Here is a 17,341-nt window from a genome sequence, read left to right as displayed (position 1 = left end):
CATCTCAAAGAGAAAATACTTACAATGATCACTTTTCTAAACTACTTGCTCAAAAAGGGGAGGAAAATATTTTCAACAGAAAGTTAAGCATCTGATTTTTAATCTGCGTTTTATAGTCCTACAAATTACCGACACACCCTGAGGGTAAGACCCCGCCCAGTGCTACACCGGCCACAGTGAGCAACAGGATCTCGCAAATCTTTAGCCATTGGCTCGCAGCGGAAAGTCAGGCCGGATTAATGGAGAACTGGAAGTTTAATTTAAGGCGAGTCTTCCAGAACAGGATTTTGATTAAGAGTGCACAAGGATGCATGGAAGCAGCAAGGTTTGGGGCTGAAGGATTCAAAGATGGAGCATGGATTCTTTCCACCGAAGGGCGGCTGGGTCTTTGGGAAGCTCCACAATGAGCACTCAAACCACGTGCGTGGCTGCAGACTCCCGGGACCCTACACGGTACGCTGAAGCAAGGTGAGAGGTGGGGTCTCGTGGCTCTTGAGCCGGGGCCAACTCTGGCGGCGACCCTGCGGGAAGAATGCCCGCCGAGCACCCCGCCCCTAGCCAACCCAGTCCTGCAGCACGTGGAAGCGCTTTGTCCGCCACCGGCCAGTCTCAGGACGCACGCGGAAAGCCAGCTCCTTCCCGGTGCCAGCCGCCGTCGTAGATCCTCCCCTTCTTCGAGTGGCGGACAACACACCGGACTACGTGTAGCACCCGGACTACAAATGCCACAGGCAGGCAACCGAAGACAGGCCCGAAAGTGACCACGCACCCCTCCCCCACTCACGTGACCTTCTGGGGCTGGCCCGGCTCCGCCCCCGCCGCGCCAAGAACAGCCACGGAACCGCCTTCGTTGTCTTCTGCGCAGGCGCAAACCGTGACTCGCTGCTGGTGACGCAATCCAGCATGGACTTGGGCTCCAAGCATCTGTCGAATCACGTAACTCTGCTCGAACGGCCTCCGCAGTCAGAAGTGCGCGCGCAGCCCCTACCCCTAGACACGGGAGGGGCGGGGCCGTCTGGGGGCGGAGTGGGCCGGGGCGGCCAATCGGCGGCGCCCGCGCTGTTGTCCCGCCCCGCCCAGCCAGCCGTCGGTCCCCGGGGGCCTGGTCCGGTGGACGCGCGGTGGCGGCGGCGGCGGCAACGCCGGCTGGGAGGTGAGTGTGCGGCCCACGGGTCGCCGGGGCTTCTCGCCCCAGCCGTTGCCTCCCGACTTGTCCGGGCTTGGCGAGTGGGCCGGCAGCGCGTGCCTTCCTGGGGAAGCGGCGGACCTCGGGGGCGCAGGAGCCTCGGGCGGCCAGGTTCGGGGTCCAGGCCCGATCTTGCGGGCGCCCTGGATGCCCCCGCGGCCCAGCAGGCACCGGATCCGTTTGCAGAGGGAGCGTGTGTCCCTTGGAGGTGTGCGGGTCGGAGGGGCCGAGGGGGCGGGGGCGTGCGCCATCCAAGCGAGAGGCCGACCGGACGCGGCCGGGAGGGATTGCCGCACCTTCCTTAGTGCGGAGGAGCCGCGGAGAACGGCCGGCGGGAGGGAGATGCTCGGACACAGAGGTACGGCCGGGCGCCAGCCAATTACAGTGGGAGATGCAGCTGTCACCCAGGCCAGAGGATTCCTGTCGCCATGATCACTGTCTTCCCTTCCTGTGCTCAGACAGGATGGGAAATCGCACTCAGCAACCACTTTATTGATTGACTCAGAAATCTCTGTTCGCCGCCTGTAGGTTCACACGTCTGCTTGAGGGCCCGGTTGGCAGAGGTTTGGGGCAGTGGAGGGCTACTGGGGAGAATGGGCATCAGATTGAGAGAGCCCTCTGCAGCCATTTCTCCGGCGCTGGGGCTGAAATCAGTGATGGTCCTTGGCCAGTGTACCGCTCCTTCCCTGCCTTATCCATTTGGGCTTGGTGGGCGTTCTCAGTTGACTGTGGGGTGTCTTCGGGTAACTGTTCAGGCCTCCTGGATGTTCTAGTTACAGTTGAACTCTCAGAGGGCAGTCTTTTTCGTGTTTTGGGGTGGCTGGTGGTTGTAGGAAGCCAGCTGTAGCCCCAGGTCCTGGAAACAGTATCACTGGTGGGACTGGAAAACTGGGTAGAGGTGAGGATGGTTTTCCAGGAAAGATGAAGACAAGTTCTGCCCTAGACATGTTGAGTCTGAGGCAACATCTAAGATCTGGCTGAAGGGGGATAGAAGGAGGACGGGTACTTTGGACAGGGGTGGAGATTTAGGAGCCAAAACATTTGTAGATTCTACAAATGAAGGTAGATTCTAGAGCATAGGGTTGGAGTGCATCTTGAGGAAGCACATAGGGAGTCTGAGGAAAGAGTAGTTCCAGTAAAGAAGTGACCTGTGCTGGTGTAGGGGGCCACGGAAGCCAGGGGAAGGAGACCTTGGGTAGGGAGTGAAATCTGCAGTTTCCAGTCATGGAAAGATCTAGGGAGGAAAAGCAGCTCTTTGCATTTGGCACTGCTTAGGTATGCTGAGCAGTTTCAGTGTGAGTCTGGAGTCCCTGGCTCAAGCCCCGGCCCAACCACTTAATCTTGTCAGTTCCTCTTCTGTGAAATGGGGAAGGTAATAGCGACAATAGCACCTAGGCCTCGTGTATGGGAAGCCAGTAGCAAGTAGCTTACAAGCCACAGGTGAAGCTGTAAGCACTTGACATGTTTGTACTGGAGCCTCATGGGCTCTGCCATCTTTCTACAGAGCAGCAGACTGTGGTTCAGAGAAATTAAGTTACTTGTTCAAGGTAGCACAGCTTGTGAAGTTATTCTCAAAGAGTAACAGTAATTCAATTATGAGGTGTCTAGGGGTGCTGGAAATGGCCATGGATTATGGACTATTTTATCAAGTTTTCCTTGTGGAAAGTAGTTATAGTTGGTTGTTTTCTTTTCTTAAGATTTTATTAATTTGTCAGAGAGAGAGAGCATGCGCCTGTGTACAAGCAGGGGGAGCAGTAGGCAGAGGGAGAAGCAGGCTCCCCACTGTGAGAGGAGTGGGATGCAGGGCTTGATCCCAGGATTCTGGGATCATGACCTGAGTTGAAGGCAGGCATTTAACCAACTGAGTCACCCAGTCTCCCAAGTTGGTTGTTTTCTTTCTTATTTTTATTTTATGTTATTTTATTTTTATTTCTCTCTCTTTTTTTTTTTAAAGATTTTATTTATTTATTTGACAAACAGAGATCACAAGTAGGCAGAGAGGTAGGCAGAGAGAGAGAGGAAGGGAAGCAGGCTCCCCACCGAGCAGAGAGCCGGATGCGGGGCTCGATCCCAGGACCCTGAGATCATGACCTGAGCCGAAGGCAGAGGCTTAACCCACTGAGCCACCCAGGTGCCCCTATTTTTATTTCTTTATGAGAGAGAGAGAGCACCAGCATGGGAAGGGGCAGAGGGAGAGGGATAAGCAGACTCCAATGTGGGACTCCATCCCAGGACACTGAGATCATGACCCCAGCCAAAGACAGTCAACCAGCTGAGCCACCCAGTCTCCCCAGGTTGGTTGTTTTCAAAGGCAGACATGATCCTCTAATGTTTGGTGGCCATGTGTTTTAATTATTTGATTTCCTGGTCAAAGAAATAGACGTTGTTGTTGCTGTAAATTCTATTATGGTTTTGAGGTGTGTCTATAAGCAAGTTAGAAAATGATCTAGTTAAGCAGATTACTGCTGTAATATATTTCATTAAGTATGACTTTGGTTAATTATGTTTATCATTGGGAGAAATCAGTAATTTTTATTTATTTATTTATTTTTTGGTACATATACTACCTTAAGAGGGTGCATTAGGACTTCACTTTAGAACTCACTAAGAAGTAGCGTGACTTATCTCTTTAGATGAGGAAAGCTAGGTTTTGGTTGTTAATCAGTTGATATCCTTTAGAGAACTGAAATAATCTTGACTTTTAATCCTTTTGCTCAGGCATGAATAATTCTTGTTTCTGTTTTCAGAGCTGTTACACGAAAGAAGAAACATGGAAAGTGGTGCGGTTCTGCTGGAATCCAAATCCTCACCATTCAACCTTCTGCATGAAATGCATCAGCTACGCCTTCTTGGTCACCTGTGTGATGTGACTGTCAGCGTGGAGTACCAGGGCGTCCGTGAAGAGTTCATGGCTCATAAGGCTGTGTTGGCAGCCACCAGCAAATTCTTTAAGGAGATGTTCCTTAATGAGAAGACTGTAGATGGTACGAGGACTAACGTTTATCTAAATGAAGTACAAGTTGTTGACTTTGCCTCATTTCTCGAGTTTGTGTACACTGCAAAGGTACAGGTAGAAGAAGATCGGGTGCAGCGAATGCTGGAAATGGCTGAGAAACTAAAATGTCTGGACTTATCAGAGACTTGTTTTCAGTTGAAGAAACAGATGTTAGAATCTGTACTTCTGGAGTTGCAGAACTTCTCTGAGTCTCAGGAGGCAGAAGGGAGCGGTGACTCCCAAGCCGCTGTTGCTCCTGACCCCAGGGCAAGTTCCCCAGGGGACAGTCCTCTCACTAATGGCCTTGGGGATTCCTCAGATCCCCTAGTAGAGACAATCAGCAATGGCGTGTTGCCAGATATGCCCCTGAAGAAGTCCAAGGAGAAACCTGACAAGAAAAAAGATGCAATCAAGCCTCCCTACCCCAAAATCAGAAGGGCCAGTGGAAGGCTGGCTGGAAGAAAGGTGTTTGTGGAAATCCCTAAAAAGAAATACACAAGAAGGCTACGAGAGCAGCAGAAAAGTGCCGAGGACGACATGGGGGACTGCCAAAGCCCCGAGGACCCCAACCCAGAGGCCATGGGAGCAGAGGTGGAGCCCGTCACAAAGCGCGAGGAGGGCGGAGTGGGAGTGGAGGCAGCCCAGGAGCTGCCAAAAGCAGGCAGTAGGGAGGACGCAGGAGGCGTGGAGGAGGAGGATGACGAGGAGGAGGAGGGCGAGAAGAGGAAGAGCAACTTCAAGTGCACTATCTGTGAAAAAGCCTTTCTGTATGAGAAGAGCTTCCTGAAACATATCCGGCACCACCATGGGGTGGCCACTGAGGTGGTTCATCGCTGTGACACGTGCGGCCAGACCTTTGCCAACCGCTGCAACCTCAAGAGCCACCAGCGCCATGTGCACAGCAGCGAGCGCCACTTCCCATGCGAGCTGTGCGGCAAGAAGTTCAAGCGGAAGAAGGATGTCAAGCGGCACGTGGTGCAGGTGCACGAGGGTGGTGGCGAGCGCCACCAGTGCCAGCAGTGCGGCAAGGGCCTGAGCTCCAAGACAGCGCTGCGACTGCACGAGCGGACGCACACAGGCCACAAGCCCTATGGCTGCACCGAGTGCGAAGCCAAGTTCTCGCAGCCCTCGGCGCTGAAGACCCACATGAGGTAGGGCCGGGGCCACCGGCCAGAGCCACTGCGAGGGTGCTCTTTGCCTGCCATGTGGCCCGTTTGTGTTCTGAGGATGGGGTTGGGGAGAGATCGAGGTCGTTCCAGGGTTTGACCAGTGTGGCTATGTCTGCAGATGTTCCACTTTTAATTTGTGGCCTCTAGAAATTGGGGGTCTGCTTTGGGACGTCTGTGAATTCTCTTTCTTGGTGGAGGTGCCTCTTCTTTATTCAGCCTTCCTACAGGCCCTGGGCTGATGGCTATCCCCCTCACCCTGTGCCCAGTGCCAGCACAGAAGCCTGGACATGAAACCCAGGCCCTGACAGTCTTGTCGCACGGCCACTGCAGGCCAGGCTTTCCCAATCCCAGAGTAGCCTCTGGAGCTTACCATGCCTGCCATGCTTATACTTGAGGGCCAGTTGGGCTAATGGCCTTCATTTCTCTTTTCCTTACTCTTCATTTAGAACTTGGACCTGTGACCAGCTGGTCCCATGGTCCCATTGAAGATCTCAGTGAGAGGACTCTTAGGGCTTTAGGACCCTCCTCTGGTTGTAGGTGTTCGTTCTCGGGGCTTGGAAAGTGCCACTGGTTAGTCTAACCTTCAGAATGAGGACAGTGTCTTCTGTTCATAATTTTTGACCTGTAGGTGGAGTACACTGGTTTTTATTTTTTTACTTAAAAAAAATGGTTTCCTTCCAGTGCTGTTTATGCTTGAAATCCAGAGAAGCAGTTTCTCCTCTTTTCTAGACCTGCCATCGTCAGGCTGGGGCGTCTTTGGGGTGGTAGCATGGTGTTCATTTTCTTTTTACTCTGTGATCAGTTAAAACCTTGACAGGAAGCACGCAGTGAGTCGTGGTTGATGGCTGCTTCATCCTAGTTGTGAAACTCAAATGCTGATGCACGTTCCTTAGAAACCAGCTTTTTTCAGCATTTTGAGAACCGTTCTTTCTGGACTGCTCATGTCGTCTTAGGAATCGTTGGTAACGGTTTTGATCACATGGTGCTTGGTCAGCCGTAGTCCCCAAGGTGTTTGTGGTCAATTACTGTGATGAGGAAGCTTTGCAAATACTGCATGGTACTATTCAGTGGTGAAGAGAGGGAGCAAAGGCGAGTGTCTGCTGGCTTGGGCCCTGCAGCGTCCCCTGGGGAAGCACAGCAGCCGCTGGCCTCCAGCAGAAACGAATTTGGGGATGGAGGTCATGGGCCTGTGTACTTCCCCTTCAGCCATTCTCATTTGGTCTCTTGGAATAACCATCTTTGCAGGCTAGAGTGGAAATTATATTGCAAAGTGAGCTTTGAGATACATCCTAAGTTATCATCTGAATGTTGTACTTTCAGAATTCATACAGGGGAAAAACCTTTTGTCTGTGATGAATGTGGTGCAAGATTCACTCAGAACCACATGCTGATTTATCATAAAAGGTGTCACACAGGTAAATACTCAATGCTGTTGTGATTGAATGTCTTTCTAGCTGTAGAAGAAACTGCCATTTAATTTAGAAGTTGGCATCTACTAAAGTGGTGCAGGCTAAGGCCGTGATATAGCTTTTCCATCTCGAAAGTGAGCAAAAACAACTCAAATATGCCCATGGCTCTCTGGTGCTGGCATGCTCATGGTGGCAGCCGTGCACACTGGGCAGTAGGAGCTGGCACGTGAGTCTTACATATCAAGAGGTATGAAACAGTTCCTACTGTTCTAGCCCCAAATTCCATTTCCAGGAATCTGTCTTAAAGCAATTATCCAAAATATGGGAAAAGCTATATGCTCTCATCCCGCTTCTTGCTCTCTGTAATAACAGAGCATTGGAAACAGCCTGATGGTCCAACCACAAGGAAGTGGTTCAGTAAACTGGTAAATCCATCCCTTCTCGGCACCTGATGGGGCCACTCCCAGGGCTATGAACGTTATGAAAAACACCTGTGCTTGGATATGGATTGGAAAATGTACAGTTGTGCACACAGCTAATTCCAGTTACATTGAAAACCTGCACATAGAAGACTAGATGAAAATAAATTGCTATATAATATATTAGGTGGTGGGATTATCTCATTTCTATTTTTCAAAATTTTGTGATGTGATTTTATTATGTGAGGGAGAAAATTCAGGTTGACTCTATTCAAACTGAGCACAGCCATCCTGAGGTTCAGAACCTTAGTGTATAGGATGTAGAATCTAACTGTCGTACACTGCTGTTACCATACTGATCCAGTTCTTTCTTGCTTGCATTTAAAAATTTTTAACTCTAAAGACTGCCATATGAGCCTCAAGTTCACATGCAGGCAAGGCAGAGCTGAGGCATTTAATGATGAGAATTATTGACACCCTGAATAAGAATTGGTGCCTGATGGAAGATTGGGGATGGAGGTGAGGTCAGGTCACACTGAAGCATTAAGTGAGAACTGGTCAGTTGATGAAAATATTAATGTATTCACGGTCTGTTAAAGCCAGTATTTTTATTTTGATGTTTGTAAAGTCAGGGGCACACCTAATGATCAGATGAGTCTGATTTGTGGGATTAAAAGACTAAAACTATGCAACATGAAATAGAAACATTTTTCTCCTGTTCTGTAAACCAGCCCAGGTTTGTTGGAATTGCTGCCCCAGAACAGCGGTGCATATGTATCCATATAAACTTCCTCTCCTCTCAGGGGACACTTTGGTTCTGATAAAGTGCCACACCAGTGCTGCTTGGAAAAATCCAACAATTCCCCCAAACAGATTGTAATATTAATTTCTTGTTTGGAATGACTAAATTTACAAAATTTGGGCCAACTAATGATCTAATTCTAGGCTAGTGGAACCCTTCTTAGGATTCCCAAGGATATTTTACCTGAACTTGCAGGAAGTAGCAGGCATCCTACACAAATAGATGTTTTAGGACAGTTTCAATGTGAAGATGTCACGTGCTGTGACTTCATATGTGTTCTAGAGTGTGGGCCAGCTCGTCGAGGGTTCTGGTGCTTGTAGCATTTCTAACTTTCTGTCTCACCTTTTCATGTAGGTGAAAGACCTTTCATGTGTGAAACATGTGGCAAGAGTTTTGCTTCTAAGGAGTATTTAAAACATCACAATAGAATCCATACTGGATCCAAACCCTTTAAATGTGAAGTTTGTTTCAGGACTTTTGCCCAGCGGAATTCACTCTACCAGCACATTAAAGTCCATACAGGTATGGCTGGCATGTCTCTAGGGAAGGGGAGTTCCCTAGTGTGGCAAGGATAATGTCCCAAAAGTTTTATGTTTACTAGAAAACTATCAGAATTTAGCATTGTTTTGTGTGTCATATAGCATTTTAAAATTTCTGAGTTTCTAGTTTCTGGCTCTCACAAACTGGAAAGGTAGGAGTGTTTGGATGTGGATGTGGATATGTGGACATTTTAATACTTTCAGATTAGAATTCGGAGTAATGGTCCAGATATATTAGTGTACACACACACAAATTCAGTTATTATGGGACTTGGAATTTTATATTCTGTTACTGTGGAAAACAGGTTTAGTTCTATAGATGTAGTACCTGCTTTTTAAACTCCCAGAAGTTTAGCATAAACTCCTGATATCACAGGAGTAGATTTGTACCTGTCAGTCGACTCTTGAGTTGTTCCCAGCATAGCCTTCTGACTGCTGCTTTCCAGTGGTCTCCTAGGAGCATGATTCCAGAGCATACCAGAATTCAACACAGTAGGCTGGAGAGATCAACCAGTGACTTTTTTCTCTTCCCATCTCAGGGGAACGTCCTTATTGCTGTGACCAGTGTGGGAAGCAGTTCACCCAGCTCAACGCTCTCCAGCGTCACCATCGCATCCACACGGGGGAGAAGCCATTCATGTGTAACGCGTGCGGGCGGACATTCACTGACAAGTCCACCCTGCGGCGGCATACCTCGGTAAGCAGCAGCGCAGTTTCTGCATGACAAATCACTGGTCCCAGGTGCACGTAACTCTAGACAGAAATGCCGGCCATCATTCCATAGGGTCATCGTAGAAGACGACAGTGGGCCTTTCCTTTTCAGGTTTTCTCTGCAGGGAGCACATTCACAGTGTGAACGAAGAACTGAGTCTCGGGTCCCCAAGAGCACAGTCTATGACACGTGCTTCTTAACAGTGACAGTGGTGGTAGAGAAATAGTTGGCCATTAGTGGAAGGGTATTTTGCCATGGTGGAAACTAAATTGAAGTTGAAAAGAGACCACTGTTGTAAAAGATGTACTTGTTCAGAGACATGTTGTGACTTCTGTTTTGTGTTTGATTTGTAGATACATGATAAGAATACTCCATGGAAGTCTTTCCTTGTTATTGTAGATGGCTCACCCAAGAGCGATGACACGCACAAGACTGAGCAGCTGGATGAAGAATATACGTCATCCAAACTTTCGGATAAATTGCTGTCTTTTGCAGAAAATGGCCATTTTCACAACCTTGCCACAGTCCAAGGCAGTGTGTCCACAGTGCATGAGAACAGTTCTGCAGACCCAGCCTGCAAGTCGGACGATTGCGTGGTGTCTCAGGACACACTGCTGGCCACTACCATCAGTGAGCTCAGTGAGCTGACTCCACAGGCAGACACGATGCCAACACAGCTTCACTCGCTGACCAACATGGAATGAGAGCTTTGGTGCCTGCCAGGCAGATCGTATGCCGCGTCTCCGCATGTGATTGCTGTATGCAGGTTCACGTCAGGGGCTAAGACGAATTGTCTGCGAGCAGAGTGGGCAATACCTTCTGCACATTTTCCTGAATCTCTGCTAACTTGCACGTCTTTATCAAAGCATTTTTAGAGCTTCCCCTTAAAAAATCCTAGTCTGCATGATCTCAGCTATGCTTGATCGACAAAGCAGTTAACATGACCTCACTGGATCCTGGTGCAGGTCGTATGCATAACGCTTGTCCTGATGTGTAGGAAGTTTGGACAACTATGGAAATGTAGAATACAGAGCCCTGGCCCAGCTCATGAAGTTTATGTTAGTGATCTCCCTGGTCTCTCAGCCTGCCTTACCCCTCTGTGTGGGTTTAGTTCCCTGATAATTTTAAGCTATTTTTCTACCAAGCTGAAATAAAACTGGGACCATGTATTTTCAGCTCTTTGCTGTTGAACAGAAGCAAGTCGATTTGCTTGGGGACCCTTGAGTTGGGACTGAAGAAATGGATGGTTGCATTCATTCTCTTCCACCTCCTGTCTGTAGGCACTAAAAAAGGAATGACAATTTGAACACTTGAAAAATAGCTTTCTGTAATCTGTACTCACAGCACATTCACAGCTAGGAAGTTGGCCATAGAGTGACTGCTGAAATGAAGTGTAGCTGTTGGGTTTCATTCCTAAAGTCTGATTAGGTAAAAGCTGTCCTACCAAAGATTCTAGCAGCAAATGGTGTAGTGTTTTTGCAGAAGTGTAAAAAAGTGAAGTAAGAGGCTTTAGAACACTTGAAACACTGTGGAGTCCTTTTATTCACAAGTAGCAATGAGGTGATCTGGCAAATCTTAGAACACAGAGTGTTAGTATTTTTGGCTAGGTTTTCCTGACTTAACTCTGTGACTTTCAGAAATGCAGAATTCCTCTTTTATGTATCAAGAGCTTGAAACAGGTAAGTAGTTCCCTCACATTTCTTTCCTTGGGAACATGTGAGCACATAAGCAGAAGGGACCAAAACCCTTGGAACTTGTCTTTGATTATGCCTTAAGAGTAGATTGTGAAGAACCAGGAACTTTGCCTTCAGTGCTCCTGTGGCTGGCTCATGCTGGCCTTCTGCTTAAAATGAATTTGCAGTGAAGTTAATTCTTTATTTGCTAAGCCTGATTCTTGGTTCCAGTGGCTTGGATGTGTGGCCGCATGCTAAGTGCTTTGACTCACATGTAACCCTAAACATAATAATTTAAAGAGAGAACCCGAAGAGTTTTTTTGTTCACTAGTTGTTTTCCTTGTATTTTAATTTATTAAACTTGCTGTGAAAACATGTTCACTTTCTAAGAGAAAGGTACTTTATCCTAAGTTCCAGGATGAAGATCCTCAGCTGTACCATGCCAGAAACTAATGTGGGAAGACTCTCCCTAAATGCTTATTTTGTTTTAACTTGTAACATGTTAAATAAATACTAAAACCACTCTAAGATGTTTTAGGTGCTGATAACATGTTTCACACTTGCTCTTGAAGATGGCAGTACTGAATTTTCAGTGATGACAGTGTATCCTGGTTGTGTTTACAGAACAGCAACAGTGAAACTGTCACACAAGCATTTTACTTTTGGTAAGAATGAGCCTGCCCAGCTGATGTACTGTTTCATGGAATAAAGTCATCTTAATGGAAGGAATTTAAATAATAGATTATTTTGTTACCTACTGGAAGAATTTTTGTCTTGAATTTGTTTCTTTAGAATTCTACAAAAAAATTGTTTAATGTGTTAATAAATGTTTGCTTTCTAAAATGTTTTGCATATCTAAAGTTTATTTCCACTGTTAGAATCTAGGCTCTGTAGAAATAAGATTCTTAACTGGAACAAGTATAATTCTCTTCCATTTCATGGGCAATGAAAAATCAGGGTGTGTAGTCCTAGGATTGTCTATGTAACTGGACATTTACGCCAGATGTGAAAGCCTGGTGGTTAGGGACGCTGGCCTCCTGTGAGGGACGGCTTACTACCTGTGCAGTTGGTGCTGGGGCAGAGGCAGAGAGGCCTTTTCAGTGTGATGTGACAGGCTCCATCACAGCTGTGTCTCCAACTAGACCCATTTCTGTCCTTACCAGGAAAGTAAGGCTGCCCCTGAGAGCAGAGAAATGCAAAAACCCTGCAGAAAACCCAGCACAGAGGGATTTGTGGGGTGTCATGATTCCTCTTCATCCAAGTACAGTCTTGCTGAGAGAAAACAAGGCTGCCCTCTGAGTATATCAGTACCAAAAGTGTAATCAGAAAGTACCCAAAGTGCTGGTGCTGTTCCTCCCATAGCATCATGATAGGCGATGGGGTGATTTAGTGCCTTCCAAACATTTTGTGGGAAATGCTCGCAGCACAAAGTCTAAAGCACTCTGTCACCTTTGATTTTACCCAAATTTGTTGTACAGAATTTGAAGAAAGCCATGTTGTGGTGGTGGTAGGTAGAGAAGACCTGACTTTAAGAGAAATATGGTTTTGCTATATGTGATAATCCAAACCAAAAAATTTGAGAGTTTTAATTCTAACCTATTCAATTTTATACCTTGCCACACCAGGGAAATTTTTGGAGACCAAATGAGTGCTTGTCTCTTAACTAATAAACTTGGTGGTGGTCATGTTACTTGAAGTAACAATATTATTTTGGTGGGAAGTATGAGGCCCAAGACACTTTTACAAAGAGGCATTCACTTGTACCAAGACGGCCTCAAATAACCAAGCAGGCTATAAACATGGCTTAGAATGCCATTTGGCGTAACATCCCAGTTGAGCCCTGGAAAGCACCCGCTTACCTCTGCCAATCTGTACGAGGACCCTTACCACAGCTGACAAAACCAGGTTTTTAAACCACCATGGTGGCTTTCATTAGGAAAGGATTCTAAGAGACATCTGAATAAGACAGATCAACTCAGAATGCCTAAACTGGAACAGCCTGTTCTACCATTCATTTTTTAAAATTTGCTTTGAAATATCTTTATTTAAGTTGTTGTGAATATACTGATGGACCTGACCACTGTTCTCAGAGGGGAGGAGCCGGCCTACACTAGCCTCTACCCCCAACTTGAGTCCCAAGTGGCCCGTGGCTCGACCTGCCTCAGGGACATGTCACCCCGCTAAGACATCCTGCAGAGTGACAGGAATACCCACACTATGAACAGACTTGAGTGGCTTCAGGGTTCCTCACCCCCCCACCCCCACCTAACAGTTTTCTAGAAACCCAACCTCCTTGTACCTGGAGGTGACTGTGGCCTAAGGGATGCCAGAAAAGTCTTTGCCAGGTGTGGCCAGAATGGACAACACCATGTGAACCCAGGGACTGCACGTACAGGCTAGAACCAGGGCTTCCACATAAATCTGCTAGCGGATCTGCTCCAGTGCCTTGCATTTTCAAGTGATGGAGGTTTTGAGGTAGCTAAACTGTTTGGATGGATATTCGAAGAGCCCAGCAAATAATATCCATTGCCTTAAACCTTAATGGGAACTCCTTCAAGGAAAGGAAGCTACTCTTGATTTGTATAAATTTACATAGGAAAGACCCATCAAAATACTCATAATTTCCACTTTATTTTCTGTACAGGGTGACATAAAACATACATATTCTTTCTGCTAAGGTAGAGTGATCATCACATGGTTAGTTTTCATAACATAATCCTCCACCCGAGAACACGAGGGAGGAGACCCTGCAGTGCCCAACACAGCACTGCGCAGGCAGGAGCCTGCTCCAGGCCACAGCTCACACTGCAGGCAGGAGGGTCGCAGGTGCCATGCTGTACTGCCGGGTCCCCTGAAGGAAGCCACAGAAGTTGCATTTGGACATTTTAAATGCACAGTATCAGAGAAAACAATAAATGCACACACTTTGGTTACAGGGATGTCATTACACACTGTCACAACTGTGCAAAAATACTGTTTTCAAATCATTAAATAAAAAAGGAACTCACACAAGCTATAAAAATGTTGCCACAAAAAGCAAAGCTTTCCTGTAAGAAATTTTAACTGACTCTGACTACGAACTAACTCCAGATTTGATAAAATACAAGAACCCAACATAAATGGTCATTATATTTTATTCATAAAGAACATTCTGTAACTCCTGAAAACCTAACTCGGGCCTTGTGGTACTACCGTATGTTGACGGGACATTTCAAAAGTTTGGAGAATGTTAATGGACTTTCTTCTCATTCTCTTATTTTCTGGCAGTTCTGTTCTAGCCATTACAAGTATTTTTACTTTTTTCATGTGAAATATTAAAAACAAAAAATTCTTAACCCAGCCACTGATCCCAGTGTTTATTTCAAGACAAACTAGCAACTCTCCAACTAACATAACAAAATGGTGCCAGTACTATTTTTACAAGCCATACCTCTTTCTCAGACAGGGGTCTGACGGGACCATGTTGAAAGCTAAAGGAATCCTAAAAGAAATCATTTGGTTCTTTAAGTGGTCACATCAGAAGGACCTTTTAACAAGTGAAAACAAACCTTGCACACTAGTGATGAAACAAGCATCCTGGCAGGCTAGGATTTAAATGCTCTCCAGATGAGAGAGACTTATAGTCTGAGGACACAGACAAAAAAGCACCCTCCTTCCCATACCTCACTTTTACAAAAGTGCATTTGGCTGGTTGTCAAACAGATGAAGCATAGGAACCCACACTCTGCTCTAATCATTTCTTCATAAGAGATTCTGACAGGAAGTGAAAAAGTACCAAAAGGGCTGCATTCCAAATTGTACTATAAGTGATAGCCAGCTTTCTTCTAAGAATCCCAGACCTTTAAAGGAAGGAACATTCATCAGATCCCAGGTCACAAGGCCAGAGTGTCCACGTCTTCTGGTCCATTCGGCCCACCCTGTGACATCTCTGACCTTCCTCTCCACCAGGCTATGTTGGCACAGGTGACCCCACAACCGCAGCTAGGAAATCCACAGTGACCTGAAGGACAGCCTCTACTACCAGGCATCAGCTGGCCCTATCAGCTACTTTCTCCCTCATCTCAGTTCAACATGCTCACCATCCCCTTGCCTTCCTCCATGCTCAGCCCTTTTTGTGGCGTACCCTCTACTTCCGCCCAAAAAAGGCCTACCGATCCCAGTGGAGGGACATCCAAAAATGAAAACACCCTTCAAATGCCAGTTTCCATCTGACCTAACATGGGAAATTTCATTATCTGTCTTTAATGGTAGCAGCATAATTTTAGAAAGACCTACAAGCTAGGACTGGCAAAAAAATACACATCAAACTTAAGTCAGTTAAGCATAAAAATACAGAGAAGATTCAGAAAACAAGACCATGTCTAAAGCACAGTATCAGCATGTTAAATTCATAAACCAATAGAGCAAATATTATGTAAACCAAAATGACAACTAAATTCAAACATTCAAGCCAAAATGACTCCATTAGCTGAGAAGAAAATCAATTCTCCTCAGAAGCTCGTTGCCCTTCTTCCCCAACGGGACACATGGCAAACCTCTGTACCGTATTTACACCACCTAACCCATCACGTTTAATTAAAGGGTAAAATTAATGGTCTCTCTGTGACCTTGACGCGAATTCACATGGTGGTGGCACACCAGGCATCATCTCAACGTGGACAAGTGTATGAACGTGAAAGTAAACAAAAGGACATGCCTTTCAAATTACTTTTATGTGAATATAAAGGGTTCCACTCCAACTAAAAGTGGGAACTATCTCCAGGAAAAGGAAAAACTGTTGTGTACAGATCTCTAGTGTGTGAAGGAGTATAAATCCATCAGACTCACCCTGACATTGGCCCATACACATCAGCAAGCCCTGCCAGGAAAGTCCCTCTTCTCACAATGTTAAGTAAGTGATGCTGGCAGACCCCGGCTGTTCTGAATTTTCGCATGCATGTTAGCAAACACAACAATATAAAAAGCAAACAAATGATCACTAGCACCATCAAAAGAATCACAAGAACAATAAAAACCATTTTTAGTAAGTGAAGCCATAAAGCTCATTCCTAACAACCATCCTGAACTAAACATGTAAACTTAGAGAATACATCCAGGTGCGAATTTGTAGAAAGTATGCAAAGCATCTATTACAATGATTAGGCTGGGTACTCCAGTCTAAGAAAATGACAAAAATACACGATAAAGTTAAACACAGGCTCTGCTGATATCAAAACAACAGGAATAAGATTCTGAAGTAGTTCTCAGAAAACTCTGGGTCTCTGACAAACATGAAATAGCCCACTGCACCCACAATATGCACAGGAGCTTCCCAGCCGTCCACTTCATGAAGACACAAACACAGGGAACTTAAACACACAGATGGTTTGGCCCATGTGCAACAGAATTAAGCCATTTAATGGGCATCCCATAAAGATCATGTGGCCCTAACATGAAACTAAAGAGGAGTCAGCTGCATGCCACAAAGACATAAATGTTCACTTTAGGTCCCCGTCTCCTTCTCCATCCCCTTGGATGGACTTTTTGATACGAAGCAACATGGTCGTGAGCCACTGATCCAAGCGAGATATTGAGTCAAATTCCTTCACCTAGTTTAAAAAAAAATAAAGGGGAACGGAAATTAGTCTATGGAAATATAACCAAAGCACACAAAAAAAACTCCAAGCTATTTAAACATTACTAAGTGATAACCCTCCAACTTTCTTCATTTAAATCCTTCATTCTAGTTTATAAATTTTCTTCATGAAAAATGGTTTATATCATTCATTCCAGTTTATAACTCTCTTCTCTGAAATGGCTTATGTGTTCTGTGACTATTTTGATGGAGCTAGTGACAAGTTCCTGTGCTTTCTAAACTGCTCTATGTGCTAACATGCTGAGCTCCTAACTGCCTTTGTAACTGGAAGAGCATACTTAATGTGACAAGGGAAATGAAACCTCGTATAAGAACGGAACATGGAAAATGCATGGTGTTCTAATAGTCACTGAACATGAATCAGCGTATTTGCAGAGACAGGAAGGACATGTGGAAGTGGAATCTCTTTAACTCATTTCAGTGCATTACCAGAGAGTGGTATTTCAAATATGATTCAAATGGTTTGGGAGCCAAAGTGAAATGGAAAACATTCCTTTCCACTATTGTGTCAAAGCCATGAGTAAATTAATGGAGGATACTGAGCAATCTGCTTAATTATAAACATAAGATGGCAAATATGGGAAAACAGAAAACTAATGAGTATATCAAAAAAAAATCTTCCATTTCTTTTATGCCAAGAATATACCAAATTCTGTTTTTTATATTTCAAGCTGTATTTCATTCAAACAGCAAATTTTAACAGTATGTGATAGTGTATTAAATTTGTCTCCCAGCTAAATTCAACAGGCTAATGGAATTAAGTAATTACAAAGGTTTGTGGGACATATAAAACATAGCCTTT

The 17,341-nt window shown here is 45.7% G+C and overlaps 2 protein-coding genes across 3 annotated transcripts in view; one reads left to right on the top strand and one right to left on the bottom strand.

Moving 5' to 3' along the window:
• Nucleotides 1–903: 903 nt before the first annotated feature.
• GZF1 (GDNF inducible zinc finger protein 1) lies at nt 904–11,747 on the top strand (the record flags this gene model as incomplete). Its single annotated transcript, XM_082743012.1, has 7 exons — nt 904–936; nt 995–1,394; nt 3,934–5,332; nt 6,671–6,765; nt 8,335–8,502; nt 9,059–9,216; nt 9,585–11,747. 7 exons carry the CDS (start codon nt 904–906, stop codon nt 9,933–9,935), a joined length of 2,604 nt encoding a protein of 867 aa, XP_082599138.1. The 3' UTR covers nt 9,936–11,747.
• A 1,769-nt stretch (nt 11,748–13,516) lies between these two features.
• NAPB (NSF attachment protein beta) overlaps nt 13,517–17,341 on the bottom strand; it is a 47,186-nt gene continuing 43,361 nt past the window's right edge. For both annotated transcript variants that reach the window (XM_082744386.1, XM_082744385.1), the window contains one exon: nt 13,517–16,492. In XM_082744386.1, coding sequence (XP_082600512.1) covers nt 16,382–16,492 — 111 coding nt within the window. In that variant the 3' untranslated portion in view covers nt 13,517–16,381. The remainder of the gene's footprint in view (nt 16,493–17,341) is intronic.

Source organism: Mustela nivalis, assembly GCF_964662115.1.
Source record: "Mustela nivalis genome assembly, chromosome: 8".
Lineage (NCBI taxonomy): Eukaryota > Metazoa > Chordata > Mammalia > Carnivora > Mustelidae > Mustela > Mustela nivalis.
This window is presented reverse-complemented; position numbering and strand designations above follow the sequence as displayed.